Source organism: Hyposmocoma kahamanoa, unplaced genomic scaffold, assembly GCF_003589595.1.
Source record: "Hyposmocoma kahamanoa isolate Upper Pololo Valley unplaced genomic scaffold, ASM358959v1 202, whole genome shotgun sequence".
In the NCBI taxonomy this organism is placed as follows: domain Eukaryota; kingdom Metazoa; phylum Arthropoda; class Insecta; order Lepidoptera; family Cosmopterigidae; genus Hyposmocoma; species Hyposmocoma kahamanoa.
Window position 1 is genome coordinate 302,252 of NW_020653726.1, and position 17,784 is coordinate 320,035.

At 34.4% G+C, this 17,784-nt stretch overlaps 1 protein-coding gene across 1 annotated transcript; it reads left to right on the forward strand.

Moving 5' to 3' along the window:
* Window positions 1-2,409: 2,409 nt before the first annotated feature.
* LOC113227064 (O-acyltransferase like protein-like) lies at window positions 2,410-16,712 on the forward strand. The gene is made up of 14 exons (XM_026459937.1): window positions 2,410-2,459; window positions 3,597-3,748; window positions 4,783-5,074; window positions 5,460-5,636; window positions 6,428-6,507; window positions 8,406-8,599; window positions 9,459-9,573; window positions 10,189-10,397; window positions 10,558-10,751; window positions 11,180-11,318; window positions 12,079-12,265; window positions 13,304-13,446; window positions 15,429-15,537; window positions 16,244-16,712. The coding sequence occupies exons 1-14, from the start codon at window positions 2,410-2,412 to the stop codon at window positions 16,297-16,299; spliced, it is 2,097 nt and encodes a 698-aa protein (XP_026315722.1). The 3' UTR covers window positions 16,300-16,712.
* Window positions 16,713-17,784: the final 1,072 nt, after the last annotated feature.

Below are 17,784 nucleotides of genomic sequence, written 5' to 3' on the forward strand. Positions count from 1 at the left end.
AAATAGCAACGCCACCTCCGCCGCAACCAATGCGATCGTTACGAATTAAATTAAATCCTGGTAAAGATTAAGACGAGGACTGAAGGCATGGTTTTAACCAGGATTCAGAGATAAGGATAGCATGAAGATTTTTATTATTAAATGATGCCAGCATATCTGAAAAATGAGCCGGAATACTCTGCGCATTTACATGGATAATATTAAAATGTTTGGGAACGTCACAAAATACCGAGTCAATTGTGCTCGAAAGGGATGGAATGTTACAAAAGCTAACATCACTGTCACTACTGCTATGAGAACTACAAGAAACATAAACCTCATCGTCATTATCACTGCTTATCGACATAAATTTTATTATAATAAACTACTGTATTATATATAAATCAATTTATAAAATATATAATGATAAGAAAATAACAATAATAATTTAAATAATATTTTGTTACTGCCCAACTGCCAGTTCCGTGCATAACAACATTAAAAAACAAAAAAAAATTATAAATGAAACTTTCGAGCAGCCGTAGCCATCATAAAAAAAAAAATAATTAACTTTCTCGCGTCACGGTAATTGTCAAAAACATAATTTTGTTAAAGACAGTACATTGGCGGAATCGCCATTTTTTTTGTATAATTTTTATAATAATATTAAACTACCGTACATAGTTATTTTTACTTGACATTGGCAAAATCATTGATTATGTCGATGGAGTCATTACATTTAAAAGAAGAAGATAAGAAAAGAAAAAAAAGAACAAGAAATTGGGTGAACTAAACGATGGTATTGTAAAAATTTTAAATGGACAAATCAAAACAAAATCTAAATGGGAAAATTGGCCAATATTACTTTTTGGATGCCGCAACACGCCTCGCCTTCGGAGGGACGGCACTCGGCTGTTTTGATGATGAAGCCGCAGGCCTCAGATTCCTCTTCGGTGAAGTCGTTTCGAAATCCTCCTTTGGTAAAATTGCATCGAGATCCATGATGCTGCTGATACGATGACGAGTTTCATCAGGTCCGATTGCGAAGACTTGGCCTTCTCGCGTCCAACATTTTGCAACACCTATGCGTTGACGTGCCTCCATGAAAACGGCATGCCGCGTTCTCGTCAGGAATTCAGATAACGTCACACCTGAGCCCTTTAACTTAATTTTGGCCATCCAGACTTTGTCACGGATAGAAACATCTCGGAGCTTGAACAGGATCGGCCTCGGCCTGTTATTATTTCCTTGACGTCCCATCCTGTGGCTGCGAGAGATCTCTCTAACAGAGAATGTAGTTAATTTTAGCCGATGGACCACTACTAAAAACTTACTACACATTACTAATAATCGGCATTAAACTAGCTAAATTGATTTATATAAAGCCAATTACATTTTAATTTCATAGTGAATAATCGCAAAAAGATAGGTATACCTATGACTGAGCAAATTACTTATTAAATAATATATTGATTTGAATATCGATTGTTTGTTACACGATACTGTCATTGTTAACCATTAATCATTTCTTCTTAAGCGTGAAACACATAGCGAACGGGTGCGGGTCGGGCGCGATTCGGGTCAGACGGGACCGCGGCGTGTCTAAGGTTTCGTGTAATCTATAATTATGGATGACAACACAGCGAGCGCTGTGTTTCTGTGTTTCACGCTCTTTATTGTAGATATTAGTGTAACTATCTGTAATCTCAGCGATTAGGGTTAGGGTTTTACCGCTAAGATTACAGATAGTTACCAGGTAATCTTGATGCGGTCGATATTTTATCATATTTCTTACTATACAAATTATTTTTTGTAATTTATCTATTGAATCCACAAAGTTTCTACAGCATTTTTATACATCTTTTACAAATGTGATATAGTACAAAAGCCTTGTGCGTTGTTCACCAGCACTATGTGTTCAAGTTTTTTTTTTGGTCACGAGAAACGCATTGAAGGAGCAATGCTTGCATGCAGGTGCTGTCGCCGCTGTGCGTTGCATCGTTGCAACAATGCTATGATTTCAAAGTACCGTGTGTAACGGCGCTTACTTACTAATAATAATAAATAAATAAAATGTTTACTTCAGTAATACAATTAATAATGGATGGTACCTTATATTAAGCTTATCAAGCCTGTGTGAGGAGCTATCGCTCTTCCATAGGTATAAATGCATATTTTACATTATCATCTTATACTTAATTTAATGTTTAATTTTTACATTTCCAAACTATGTCAAGACAAACAATTTTTAACAATTTTCAACACGCACCCCTGCACCTTTCCCCGCTTCCTCTTCTGGCCCCACCTTATTTATGTAAATATGTAGTATGGTATAAAGTTCTAATTTATATGTAGTACAACGCAGTGTCATCGCTCAGGCGTCGCAAAGCATTGTGTGCTATCTCTCTAAGCGTTAATATCGTAATTAATATGGGATCATTAGCAGGGCCTCCAACGATGCGTATCATAAACTTGAAACGGTGAATGAGATGGTCTTGATACAAATATATTCGATTCAGATCCGGTAATAAATCTTTCATTTTCAATGTGTTGCGATCGCCAAAAAGCATAAGAACTCGTTAAGTACCTTTTGTCATTCTCATCTTCCTTAATATACATTCGTAGAGAGAGAAAGAGAGAGAAAGAAATCCTTTACTTTTTTTGATATCTGAAAAAGTTTTCAACTGATCTCTCAGGGAAAAATATTCAATAATCGTAAATACCGACTTTCGTGTCTTTTTGTCCCAGCGAAATTCCTCATTAAGCTGCGGAGTGCCTAGCCAATGTATTCTTACGCGCCCGCGTATATTCCAATACGAACATACGCTAGACCCAGATCCAGCGTGTGACTTAGAGAACAATGGTCCCTACTTTTTCCGGAACTGCACCTACCTCGTCCGACCGTCGACCGTATCTACCTCGTCAATATTTTCCCATCACCGTCACCGAAGTTGTTTAGTTGACGTGTTCGTTGCTGGCCACCAGTCCTGCACCAATCACTATATCAGGAGCCGCCTTATCGACGTATTTATCGGTCCCTTTCGACCATACACTTCTGTTCTCGAATTCTGCGTCAACCAGCTGTTAATGTCATGAGATATCTGCTACATTTGTGCCTAAAGTTTTTAAATTCAGAACGCCTGATAATTTGTGGATCGCAATATTTTATCATTCTAATTGAAATTTGCATACATTGACTTACAAATAAGTCAATGTTTGTATAGCACGCCATTTCCTGAATTTGAATCTGACTACTTTGTGATACGGAAATGTTCATCGTCGTGCAATTAAAGACGCACCCATATCAGTGGATTTAATTTCAAAAAGTTTTTAATTAGGTTAATGAAAAATTGAAAAAAGAACTTTATATTTTGTATTGCGTATTTTTCGTCAACATAACAAAAGATATCCGCGCTCATTATTTTAAGTATGAGTACCGATAAGATTATAATGTGAAGCTAAATCGGATTTATCGTTTTCTAATCATCCATCGCTTTCGGAAATATTATTAATAAAAAGTTACCATAGGTGTCAGTATCAGCTACGTTATTTTTGTAGTTAGTGGATATTTAGTAACACATAATTATGTTTATAAATATTGTTTTTGTTGTATTAAGCACATTAGTGTTGATCGACGCCACGTTTCTTGAATGGGAAGCTAAACATCCACCCTTCGATCCAAATATATACGAGGAAGTTTTAGATCCTGAGCTATGTGCGAAACAAATACAATATTTGACTTTGAACGATACGCTTTTACTGATGACATGTAAGTAATATGAAAGGATTTTATTTCGAGACATTCTGCATTGGGATGTTGATATTGAGAATCTGAAAACATGAACAAAAGGCCGTAACTATCACGACTGTAATAATTGATATTACTTATTTATTTGTGGAAACTATGGACCAATAACTGAAAAGAACTGCAATGCTAATCTCCATACTACAGATTGTACGTACAATTAGGTTGTGGAATGAACTCCCTGTCGGAGTTTTCTGGCAGGAATACAGCATGGAGTCCTTCAAAAGTGGTTTGAGTGGTGTCCTAGAGGGTTGACAGCGCGCTAGTGACGCCCCTTGTGTTGCAGGTGTTCATAGACGATGGTGACCGCTTTCCATCAGGGGGGCCGTAAACTTGTTTGCTGCCTACATAAAATAAAAATAAAAACGTAACTCTGAAGAAGGTCATAATTCCGTCTTATATGTAGATGGCGCTGATCAATAGCCTGCAAGTAGTTTATGACATATAAGTGGTCGTGGATATAAATTAAGTCCTCTTTAATATGAAATATAAGTAGTCAGTTTTCCTTGATTACACACATTTTGTAACACCTTGTAATATTATTACAAGGTGTTACAAACTAATTTATAACTTAACGCTGGCTAATATGGGTAGATGGTACTAATCCTAAACAAAATTAATTAATAGCCAGCGCAGTATCCATAAAAATCAGTGCAATAAGCGCCATCTCATTGATTTGTTTGTTATCACTAGAAGTTAGAGTAGCTTTGATAAATTGCAGCTCGTCAATGTAAAACAAATTAGTTACAAAAATACCTTTTTGGTATTCATCGCGACATCTGGTATACCAATAGATACTTAATAACCGACTACGCTGTCTTGTATTGTGAGTAGCAGTCTTCTTGCGTTATAGGTCCATAGTGGAAACATAGGTCGTATGGAACAAAATTACTATAGTTTCACTGTATTCGGTCATAATGATATTAATTAAGCATACACACTTATTGAATTTACATCTTTGTTTTTCAAAGTTAGTGTATTGAAAATCAATCCTACAGTTCTCGAGTCAGGCCCAAGACTACCTAGAGGAATTCTGCAGGGTAATCTTCTAGATCTAGGAAATTACCATCAATGCCTTGGTATTAACACAGAAATTGATGATATGGTTATTGATGGGAAGTATTGTCAAATAAGTATTGGATTGTCAGATCTTGTTAACTTAGGAAGTGCAACTGAATTGGAAAGCGTAAAGAAAGCTAGTGATACTATAAAAGATGAGGTATATCTATATGAAAGAATACAAAAACATTTAGAAACCCTGGATGGGATAGAAAGGAAAAAATATTTAAGGTAAGAATCACAGTTGAAATATCTTCAATTGGGTACGAGATATAATTAAACAAGATTCACTTCCAAAGTAACTTCAATTATATTCATCATTAGCCCATCATCATTACTATTGGCCGTGGGTCTCCTAGTTCGCCACTCAGCCCAAACCGAATCGGTAACTTTAATTGTTTTCGAAGGGTTGTGAACTTACTTCAACATGCAGGTTTCATCACAATGTTTTCCGCCACAGGTATTCTAACTTATAACCTGTTTATTGGCAAGGTGATACGTTTTTGGTGAAATTCTATGTATCTTGAATCAATTATCTAGAGGTACGATTGGAATGTGTGAAATCTGGGAGTCATTGAGATTTTTATGTTAACTTTTAGTAAATGTTCATTTTTAGAACGGGTGCAGGTAATATTGATGATTTACACTTTAGTGTAGCTATTTGTATACCAAAGCCCTGCTCCATAAGACAGGCATTGCCAAATCTGCTTGGAGCTGAGGTTATCAATTTTGAAGAACAATACTGCAGATTCAAAAACGACAAACCGTGGGCACCTGGGGTTTATGTGGCTATGTAAGTACTTTTGGGTTCTTTATTTTCATCGTAGTTATCTTTGCTTCAAAGTACGATACTTCACAAATAGTTTAGACGTGTAAATGTTCATTAACAAATAAGACAGCATAGTAAAAAGAATTTCAGACTTATACACCACTAACACAGTTAGTCATCATCAACACTATTTATACGTTTAAGCGTTACGCTTCCACATTTATATGGCGAACGGCTATGTAGTGGAATTCCCTGCTGCAGACTTGTTCCCTGATCGTTATAACTTGGGTCTTTTCAAGGCGAGAGTGAATAGACATTATTTAGGTGTGCATGCTCCATCGTCGACCTCATCGTCACTTTCGATTAGGTGAGATGAAGGTCAAATGCACACTTATATTTTATTTTAAAAAAGTCCTACTGCTGGCTACGGGACTCCTCTCAGGCGAGGATTTGGGCAATAGTCCGCCACTCTGGCCCATTGCAGGTTCGGGACTTCAGACTTTATTCCAAGTGCAGATCTCACCACGATGTTGTACTTCAACGAAAAGCTCTTGGTAACAACCAAAGATACTGCAGCGGCAGCGATTTGTATTCAGAATGTTCTAAATTTGAGCTTATCGTTGGTTACAATAATAACCATGTAATAATGTTGGGCTAGTATAATATTGGCTCGATTTATAGGCTTTATATGCCTCTGTTTTTTTTTTAATTATATTCCTGACGAAACGGTTGTTTTTGAAATAGGCCACTACATTAGAAAGTCATCGGAACCTGGATGCTATGATGCACGTATCAATAATAGATTTTATTTTCAGTGTCATCTTCAGTTTGATTGTTTTACTGGCCATACTTAGTACAAGTTACGATATTTGGAATACGCTTATTCGTAAAAGGGGTAAGTTCTTATTAATAAATGTAGGCACATGATACTATGTAATATGAAGTAGTAAATGCTTGTAATGTTGTAGATGTATTTGTTAACTTCCCAATAAAAAAATATTGGGATCTGTAAAGTGCTCGAGACACAGTTTTTTTTAAACAAAACAAATATACGCCATATAGATCCGAAATTGTACGAGTAGTTCCACCTTCAATGTAAATGCCTAAGAACCCCTGTAATTCATCATGTAAGCAGCAAATCGCCGAAATAATACACGTGGTACTTTACTTCGCTTTTATTATGATCAAAATAATTCAACTGTTACAATTTCCAAAGTACAATCGAGTCTACATAAAAATTATATCACAACCAATGCTAACAATCAAGATTTTGATAGATGGCTCCCGCTAGTGGCGCCATATGTCAAGATGTCGTTTAGAACAGTCATCAATTTATATTAAAAGTTTAAAAAACAGAAATTCGCAGGAGTTAGATATTAAGTGTGATCTTCTAAATAATAACTTTATTTAATCTAATTATAATAAGAGAATAACATTCAAATTTTGACAACAAATTATAAATCGTAATATTGTGACGCCTCGAAACCCAATTGAAAGTAAGAAGTGCATTCTCATTAAATCTCAATCATACTCTTATTAATAACATTTATTTAAAGTAACAGTAGAATAACACTATATTTATCTATGAATATATTATTAAGGCTAACAGTCAGAAAACTATTTTTAAAAGTGAATCTTATAATCATTGAAACGAGGTTGATGTTTATTCTTCCCTAAACAAAGACTCTTCCCTAAATTAATATCTCTTGAGATATTTAATGTAATTGTTTTAACCTAATACACATTATTGTTTCTTTTTACTTAATAAATTATAAACTTGTGTATATTCATTTAAGATTTTTGGGAAGCATTTGATTCGCTGTAAGTTTTATAAAGTTCATGTATGTTGAATAAATTTTCGGTTTGGTTTACTTTAGTACTAAATGTCGCGTCCATTCAGTCAGGTTTACGTTTCATTCTTCCAGAACCTTTATTCTCGGCACTTCTTAACGTCATGCACTAGCAGATTATTGAAGTGTTCTATTTGATTTGTCAATGGACTTGGAAATGGCCTACGTGATCTTTTCGGCGCCTCGCAAAATCAAAGTTAAAGTAAAAAAATCATTTATTCCATGGGTAAAATAAATTACACTTGTAAACGTCATTTTTTTAAACGCGATTGCTCTTTTCAAGTAAACTTAAATGCAATGGAATATAATTTGAATCAAATTTATGTGGAATCCAGACCCATGTCGTCTTTCCATGCATCTTTAAAACACGTAGTCTTCAATTTTGTAATCAATTGAAATACTTTCAATGTAAGTTTTAAACTTAGGAAATGATAATGTTAATGTATGCTCCGGAATCTTGTAGCAAAAAAACGTGTGCCTTGTGTTGGATACAAGCAACTGCCAACTAAAAGCGAATATTCTATTTTCATACAAAATCGACGCAGTGGTCGGTTGTAATGTAATCACATGTAAATCGTATGAAAATAGAATATTTTATTCGCTTCCAGTTGCCGGTTGCTTGTATTCAACACAAAACACACATTTGTGCGGTGCCTTACCATCCACGGCCAGCATTTCAAAATTAACCGGGACTTTGTACAGCGTGCAAAATTATTGCATTGATATGCATAGTATTCAAAGGTCGCCAGAAATAAGCGATAACATCGCTAGGCTTATAGAAAATATTACCTAAGCCTACTTTTCATACTTAGTATGTAAATTGATTTAGTGATTATGTAACTATTGCACATGACAAAGTAATATTTGCCACATCTACAAGAAACTAGCTTATATTTACATGATTTGCTTTTGTACTAAATTACTATTTTTTTGTTTATTTCAGACCCCAAATCACTCAATAAAATTCATCAATCATTCTCAGTATACACCAATTCTCGGCGTCTTATTACATTTAATCCAGTTCGAGGCGCTATAGAATGTGTCGACGGCATTAGAGCAATAACTATGGTTTGGATTGTAATCGGGCACTTATTTGCTTTTCCACCAACTATTGTAAATAACTTGGATTTCTATCAGGTACTTTTGCCGTTTAAAGTTTATTATATTATGCTCTTATCTCTTTCGTTCCCTTCTGTATTATTTACTGATTAAAACACAGGGACTACCTAGACACTTATAGCAGTAGAGCTTCTCGTGAAAAAGTTTGTCCAGGGAAGTATTGTAACCTGTAAGTGTAGTAACTTTACATATTTCTACCGCCAAGGGTAATGTGAGCTTTATTGCATTCCGGTTTGGAAGGGTAAGGGTCCTGAAATTGCAGGCATATGGGATTTGTCAAGTTGTGTGTGAGGGTGACAGGCACAGTACCGGTACCCCTAAAATCTTTGCGATTTAAAGCACTGAGTGGCACTGCAACTGTTATGGATAGGCATGTCGCTTACCACCATGTGCACGATTGTGAATGAGAGAGAAATATTATTATTATTAAACATTCTTTATATTTGTAAAAAAAAGAGTCCTGCTTTCCACTGCATAAAGCACTGCTGAAAACCGTTATTAGAAACATAGGTTACATTCATCTCTGACTTAGATCCTGGCATGTGCGAAAATGTATTTAAATAAACAAAATTAATGTACGATTTGGCTGATGGCAAGGTTTTCTGGCTATGCAGAATCCACCTGATTAGGTACCATCCCGCTGCTCTGTTGTAGATGGAAGGGATGGGAAAGCTTGCGTAATTACAGTCGTTAAAGATTTCAGTTTCTCAGTTGGCAAAGCAAATTCTATATCATGAATTACTTTCCATCAGGTGGTCCGTCTGACTAATTGTCTAATTAGGTAAATACTATTAAATAGTTTAGGATAGCTGTATCTATAATAAAGGACTTTATTTCAACACCTGTCCTTAATCCATGTTTATTTTCTATTTTATAGTGGATTTTCTCCTGGGGTTCAATGTGGTTGACTGGGGCACCAATTGGTGTGGATACTTTCTTCATGATGAGCGGTTTGCTGATCGTCTACACGAGTGTTGGAAAACTTAGCAATAGTAAGTGTTTATTCAATAATTTAGATTATCCGGTTTCTATATATTGTAGTTTTATCTGGACTTGAATTGATTTTCTATTTTGTAAATAAAACACTGTCATTTTCTCTAAAGTTGCACGGAATTGTTGGTACGGCAATTTTCCCAATGTTTATATTCCAAAGGTTAAGATGCTTAGCGACATATTTCAGACATAGCTCGCCAATTTCTGATTATTACCATATATCATAAAAACTAGAAGCATCGCTGTTCCATCGGTGTCTTTAGCAAAAACATGACTATTGTGTTTATTTGCGCCACACTTAATGGTGCAAATAAACACAATAAAGCGTAAGCTACATTTTTGGTACAGGATGAAATATACAATATATGGAATTTTGTTCCATTTCTCATATGTTAAGCTAAGGGATAAATCATTTTCTACCATTCTTTGAAAAAAGTACAACGGTTTCTTTTCATTCGAAATAAATGGTGATAGCTGAGATTGAGCAATTGCGTATCTTCCTCATCTCTTTCAGACTCGGACTCTTTAAGCATTGCTTGATTCTTGTTCTCGGCAAAATCGTATTATATTCGTTTATGAACCCATCTAAATAATTCATTTTGTTTATCTTACAGTGAAACTATTAAAAAACCTCCATCTGTTTTACCTCAATCGATATCTACGATTATTTCCTCTACTAGCCTCAACCGTATTGCTGCAAATCGGTGTATTACATTATATACACGACGGTGCAAATTGGCTTGGAGTAGCTGCCCTGACTGAACGTTGTAGGAGAAACTGGTGGTCATCAATACTTTATGTGCAAAATTATATTCGACCCACGGTACGTTTCACAGCTTTATTAGGCTCTAGGTGTGTATTGTTCAAGTTTCAAATGTTCTTTGTTTGTTAACGTTATAACGTTAGTTCATCATTATTTAAGGGATTCATATTCGTTCTCTTGGACTGGTTACTCTTTTATTGAGATCTATTTTTGTTTTTAGTGTTTACCTCAGACCTGGTATTTAGGAATTGATATGCAACTGCACATCGTATCCCCACTGATTTTATTCTGGGTATTATCAAGCAAAAAGAAAATCGCCTGGTCTGCTCTAGCTATTGCAGTATTAGCTTCTCTCACCGCAACATCTATTTACAACTTCTTGAGTAATTTCACTGGTACTGATATACGGCCTATGTAAGTGTTACAAATAGATTGATTAATACTAACCTTCAGTGCTCTACATTGATTCATTCGAACACAACACTTATGTATAAAAAATAATACTGTTTTTCTTTTAACGACCATAGCAGTTTTAATAGTTTCTGCTATATATCTTCAATAAACATCAATCAATGCCATTGTTCACCACGGTAACATAAAGCAGGTTAGTGAACTCTCAAGAGTTTTTAGAAACATCTTAGAAATACAAGTTTCACAATGACATTCTTTACTTTTGTGATAATTACATAATGAAATTATTTATGATTTGAAAAGACTCAGTGGTGCAGGCTCTTTTGGTAAGTATAGAACCGCGAGTTTCTCGTATTGAATAAAGCCTATCGCCTCTGTACTAGGCTGTTCCTGCTAACATCCACAGATCTGTATAAACTTTTTGATTCCAGTTTGAGCGCAGGTGAGATGGATAGATATTATAGAAACTATTATTTTAATACATTTACAAGATCTCCACCTTTCTTTCTTGGGATGTGCTTTGGATACTTGATCCACTATTGGCGAGAAAGGAATATTCGAATTACTAAGGTAAGTTTAAGCTGTTGAAGTAACAAATTAAAGATGGAATTTTTTTACTTTGTTTGATAATGCAATTTTTTTATTAAAATGTCAAGACTTTCACGCCTTGAACGAAACTACGCCCAGTAGAGTTCGGACTAGTGCTTAGAATTAAGACATTACACCGACTACAACTTTGCTATAACCAATTTTATATGAAAGTAATACATTTGTCGATATTGTAAGTTGAACTAAATAATCTTCATACAAAATATTCGTATTTCGAGTATAGCGTGTGCCATGGTAAAAATGAAAGTAATCATGGTTACTGGTGCACCGTGGTGGTATAAGGTGAAAATGATTGAGTCATTGGTTGGTAGATGACTGATTGTATTGTAGTTGCCATCAAGCAGTAACGTGAGCATTAACTATGTTTTGGTTTTGGTGAAAATTACAGGCACATGGGATTTGTCAACACATGTCCCAGGGTGACCCCACAGAACTTTGTAATTTAAAGCTCTGACAGCAACTGCAACATTGCAACTGTTATGGACAGGAGTGTCGCTTACCACCAGGCACACGACTTGTTCATTCCATCACTTAGTATCATAAAAAAAGTTACAAAACTTATATAAACAGGTTTGATACTTGCCTGTTAGTGTTCTCTTACACTGTTAGCTTGCACCAAAACGTGCCTGAATATCGAAAGAAGGTTTGACATTGGCATACCTGGTGACCGTTACAGCATAATCTAGATGAAAATGGAATTATGAAACTTATTGTTTTACAGGTCGTGAATTGCATATTATGGGTGTTTAGCTTAGCCATATTGTCGTTTGCTTTTTATGCGACTACGCCGATGAAAAATGCTGACTTCGATAAGCAAATTTATGATAACTTTGTGAATTCCTTCATGCGACCAGTGTGGGCTCTTGGACTTGGCTGGCTTATTCTTGCTTGCGCCGAAGGTTACGGAGGTGAATAAAAAAAAACAAAAATATATATAAATATGTAATTAGAATTTAGATAAACTGCCTTTTACCATACATTTTACCAAGAAGTAACCTATATATAATATTTACCTATTTGATGTTTTTGTAACTAAATATTTAATTACGTAATTGGCTAATGTTTTTAAAATTGATTTATTAAAATTTACTTTTTAACTGTTTTATACTCATAAATTGGTAGCATGGAAAAAAAAAAAAAATTATGGGTATTTTGAAAACGTTAATGTAAGAATAAAGAATTATGGCGACTTTCTTATTTCATAATAAAAAAAAAAGAGATGGGACTACATCATGTGTCCATACATGAATAAGGGTCATCGCAATCCGGCGAACAGGAAATCAGAGGATATTAAATTTATCAATGTATATCTCATGATATTTCAATTGAATAGGGTATAATTGCAAAGCTCTGAGACCCACCCGGAGCGTCTCGGCGCATTTATCTCTGCATCTAAGAACCAATGTCCTTACCTATTTCTGTCACTAGCAGTAGAGCTTCTTGTGAAAGAGTTCGCCCGTAATACCTTACCTATTTCTGTCGTCATGCATTAATGTGAGCATTACTGTGCTCCGGTTTTGAATGGTAATGGTTCTGGTTAAATCACGCATATGGGACTTGTCAACTTGTATCTCAGGGTGACGGGCGCTGAGGCAGTGCCCCTCAGATCTTAGTGATGCTCTGAGCGGCACTGTAACTGGTATGGATAGGCATGTCGCTTACCACCATGTCCACGACTTGATCTTCCCGTCAACGTCGAACGACTATAAAAAAATTTCTTTAGAACATATATTTAGTATAGTCATTATGTTTACATTATGTAAACCTTTTTTTGTAATAATAATAGGATTACAAGAAAATAACTATTTTTTCAAATGCTTAAAAACAAATAACGTGATTTAGATCTGAAAAAATAATTTTATTTTCTATATGTAATAATCGCGAAAATCTAAGAACTTCATAGGATTACAAGAGTCAAGTGGAAAAAAACTGTTATACACTTTCAGGTCCAATTAACTGGTTCCTGTCGCTGCAGTTTTGGAAATTGCCATCTCGGCTTTCCTTTGCGATATATTTGTTGCATTTGCCCATACAATTCGTCATAAGAGGAGCCGCTACGCAACACATTTATTTCTCTGCGTTGAATTTTGTAAGTATCCAAGTCTACCTTATTTTAACTGCATTGGTCTTTCGTACCTTCTAAAAACGGCTTTCCATGATTCGAGATTTTGCCGATCACAGCGCACGAGCTAGCAATCCACAAACCAAAAGAAAAGGTTCGTCTGTGGTAACGAACGTCTGGTGTTCGGCAATTAGTTGCCATTAATATGAAATTGCAGGACCGATGTGTGGCCGGTAGACGACCGTGCGAGAAAATCTGTAAAATCACGGACCATAATATGAGGCCGCTTTTGGAGCCCCAACTAGCGTCTTTCGAGCATATTCTTAATAAGCCAAAAGCAGAGAGTAAGAATCGCCATTTTATAAATGGTTATAAAAAACCTTTAAGAGACTTCTGGACTTAAAATTACAAAATATAAAATATATATAAAATATATATCTAGAATCTTCGTGCCGTGTTCGTAACTGAAGAGCCCAGCCCGTGAGGGGGTAAGCACTCCGGAGAGTCTCATAGAACGTTCGAGAATAAAACTTTTCATTTTTTTTGCATGCAATTGCAATGGTAATGACGATTGTAACGTAACAAAAATTTAAATAAAAATTACAGTCTTTAATTTTTATGGAAATAACATGGCTTTTTAATATTTTATTGTGAATCTTGTGTTCCTTTGTAATATACGAAGAAACAAAACTTTTGTATTAGGGATTTTTGAAAATTTACCGTAAAAAAATTATATGGCCAAAATTTTGGATCATGGTAATGATGTTTGCACCGTGTTTATGTAAATCATAGTAAGAATATAAGTGATTTAAGGTTTTAATTTGCAGACACTTATATAAAAAAAACGTGCTTAAGAATTTAAAAAATGAAAAAGGACATATAATTTACGTTTAATTGTTTATGACTCGGGGACCAAAAATTGCTGCGTTTGGCGAATAGTCCCATCAACGTTTTCCCAACGTCAATACGGCTTCCGCGCGTACGTTGGCAAGAAACGCTTGAAAAACACTAGTGTGGGGGTCTCTTACAGTTAACTTAGGTTTTTTGTTTGTCCGTCCTTCCGCCCTCCCGATATTTATTCTTCGGAGGCCTTGAATATCGTTTGTATGTGTATCTTTATTATTATTCTTATTCTTATTATTGAAATCGACGTGTATCTATTGGGATCGTTAACCCTATAATTACTAACCTACACAGTAATTATTTACAGCAACGTTTTAACCTGATCAAATAAATCAAACCATTTTGCCAAGGTTGTAAGTTTATAATAATTTTCTTTTGACACTTAATCGCCCATAAAGCTAGGTCCAAACCAAAACACAATCGACCGAGAACGATAGCCAGCGTTATTACTAAATAGCAATCTTTCCATGCAACTATCATAAACTAAGAACTAATAACCTGCGAAGGGTACGATGATACTTTATTTTAGAAAAAATTTTGCAAATCGGACTTTTCAACTTGTCTCGAAAAGATGGACGCAGTGGCAATGCCCCTCAGATCTTTGCGATTACAGCTCTGAGCGGCAGTGCCACTGTCACTGGACAGGCGTGTCGCCTCATCAATTGGTATGGTAAAAAACCAGGCTATTATATCATTGACTTACAAATAAATGGACGGCGGGTCTAATACAAAAACCACGAAAAAAATGTCCCAAGTCAAACGTAGTAACCTATTTAAACGTAGTGACATGTCAAGGAATATGAAAAAGCTAAAACGTTGAATTTAAATTGTAATGTGATCGCAGTACTGTCTAATTTTGCTTGCTTCGCCGTCAGTCGAACAAACGAAGACTAGAGCGTGAATGGCGCTCCGTATACGATTTTAACGCCCTATAAGTTCGGACACTTTTTAGCGCGGACACGACGTCCATATAATTGTAAGTCAATGTATTATATACAAATTTTATGTTAATATTGTACACAGATATAAATAAAAGAGTTTAAATTGCTTTTGCTTTGTTTAATAATTTCTACTTTGCCTGCTGTGATCATTAAATTTTTTTTTAGATTTACATCTGTTGCGGCCAATTTGTGATAATTTTCATGGTCAGCTTTGTTTTTACAATTCTGGTGGATTCTCCGTGTTGTATTCTTTTCAAGATACTCTTAGGAGGTGGTAAGTTTAAATCTTATAACCTGCGAAAAATATTTCGAAAATGGCGTAAAAATGTAAGTCGCGAGGTAAAATTCACAATGTAACAACCTAAAAAAGGTTTTAATACAACCTATACTAAATAAAGTTTTGTGTTTGGGTAATATCGTACCCCAAAATGTCTTTATTTATTGAATAAGTTTTTTTCTAAAGAGCAATCACAAGGTGCAATGACCTCCGCTTTGACGACAATTTTTTCCCATAAGATTGTGAATCTAATGTGATTTAAAATGTTAATGTTTTTACACCATCAGAAAAAACACATCCTAACAATGATTTTGATAGGTAATAATTGCAAAAATAAATAGTAATGGCATTTACCACAGCAGAAGTCTTCTAACTTTCGACGTCAACAAGTTGTAATTTTGACATTTATTTTCTATTTTATCCTTACTCTGTTATATTGAGAAGTACTAGCAAACATGTGAAGGCAATTCGAGGTACCGCACTGGAATAGTCGAGAAAAAAGGTCACAACATCGCGGTATTGTTTATATAAAAGTTATTGGCTAGTAGACTAGTTATTAACCATTTGTACAAGAACGTTGTTGGCTAGCCAGTGGCGATTCAGTGGTTGAGACTTAGTATCTATGAAGTATGAAGTATTTACATGACTTATTATTGTCTCTTTTTCGCTTTAACTATTTTTAATATTAAATTGTGTTTTGCAGGTATAAAAAATCCGAAATCAGAAGAACTTGGCGACAAAAGAAACATTCGAAAATGATTAATGGTTGACAATGACAGTATCATGTAACAAACAATCAATATTCAAATCAATATTTTATTTAACTAGTAATTTGCTTAGTCATAGGTATACCTACGAGTATCTTTTTGCGATGATTCACTATGAAATGAAAATGTTTGATGTCGATTGTTAGTAAAGATAATTAAATTTCTTAAACGTGAGTAGGACAATAATCAGCCAAATATTAATAAACAATAATAATATTTTATTTCAAATTTTGATAATTTCATGTCGCTGGCACCTTGAGCTCGTTGGTAGGCTCATTTTTTTCTTGATTAGTCACAAGTTGATTGTGATCGTTGTCGTCTTGCTGCTGTGTGTCAGATTTTTTAATATCTGCAAAATATTATCAAAATAATGACATGAAATATTTACGAAGTTATTTCGGTTTCAACATGTAAATGAGGATAACCTTATCTATATAATATAACTTTAGTCATATAACATTATAAAGTTTTTTTTTATCGAGTTTTTAGATTCTTGAGATTACTAGACATTGGAAATGAATCTTTTATCGAATCAAATCACGTGTGTTTGTTTTTTCAAATAAACTTGTAAAGAGCCCGAACCGTTGGTGTGTTCAATAAAACAAATATGTACGCGATTTTAGGTCGGAAAATAGTATTTTATTCAATCTTTGTATAATGAGGGTTTTCAAAGTCGAGTACAATAAAGAAAAACAACGAATATATTTAAAGATTATTCCGTTAACAATCCACGACAACGCTACAAAACAAAAAAAAACTAAAGAAATAGAATAAAAGTGTCCGTGATTGGTCATGTGCTGCTTATATTTTAACCAATCACACAGCAGTAGAGCGTTTGAATAGCGTCATATTTGATATTTTTGTTGTTTTTATATAATTACTTTTTGCCACGTGACTACGCATTTGTAGAAGTTACGTGATATTTTGGGATATTATTTAATAAATTAATTTTAAATTTAATAATTTCATAAATATAGTGACGTTATTCTATTCAGGAACACAGTGACGCGTTTAGAGAAATTCTTTTAATTAGCAAAATAAAATAAATATATTACTATATACAAATATTACAATAAATTATATATAATACAATTATTAATATGAAATATAATACGAATATTAATATATACAAATATTAAAAAGATTATACATTAGAGCACATTATAGTTCTGTGTACAGATTTTTTTCAGTTTATTGGCGAATACCCCACAATACAAACAATAGAATTTTGGTTCAGAATTAAAAAGACATTCAGACAGATTTAAAGTACACATATTGATAAAAGTACAGTAGAAAAAAAGTACTTTTATTTCCAATATAATTTTTTACCAAAGATTCAAATGATTTGTATATAACGTAACTATATATCTCTACATAAATAATTGATAGTAATTAATTATAAACTTACCGCCTAAGAACACCTTGAATAAAGTGGAAAATGGAGAATCCACCAGAAGCGTAAAAACAAAACTGACTA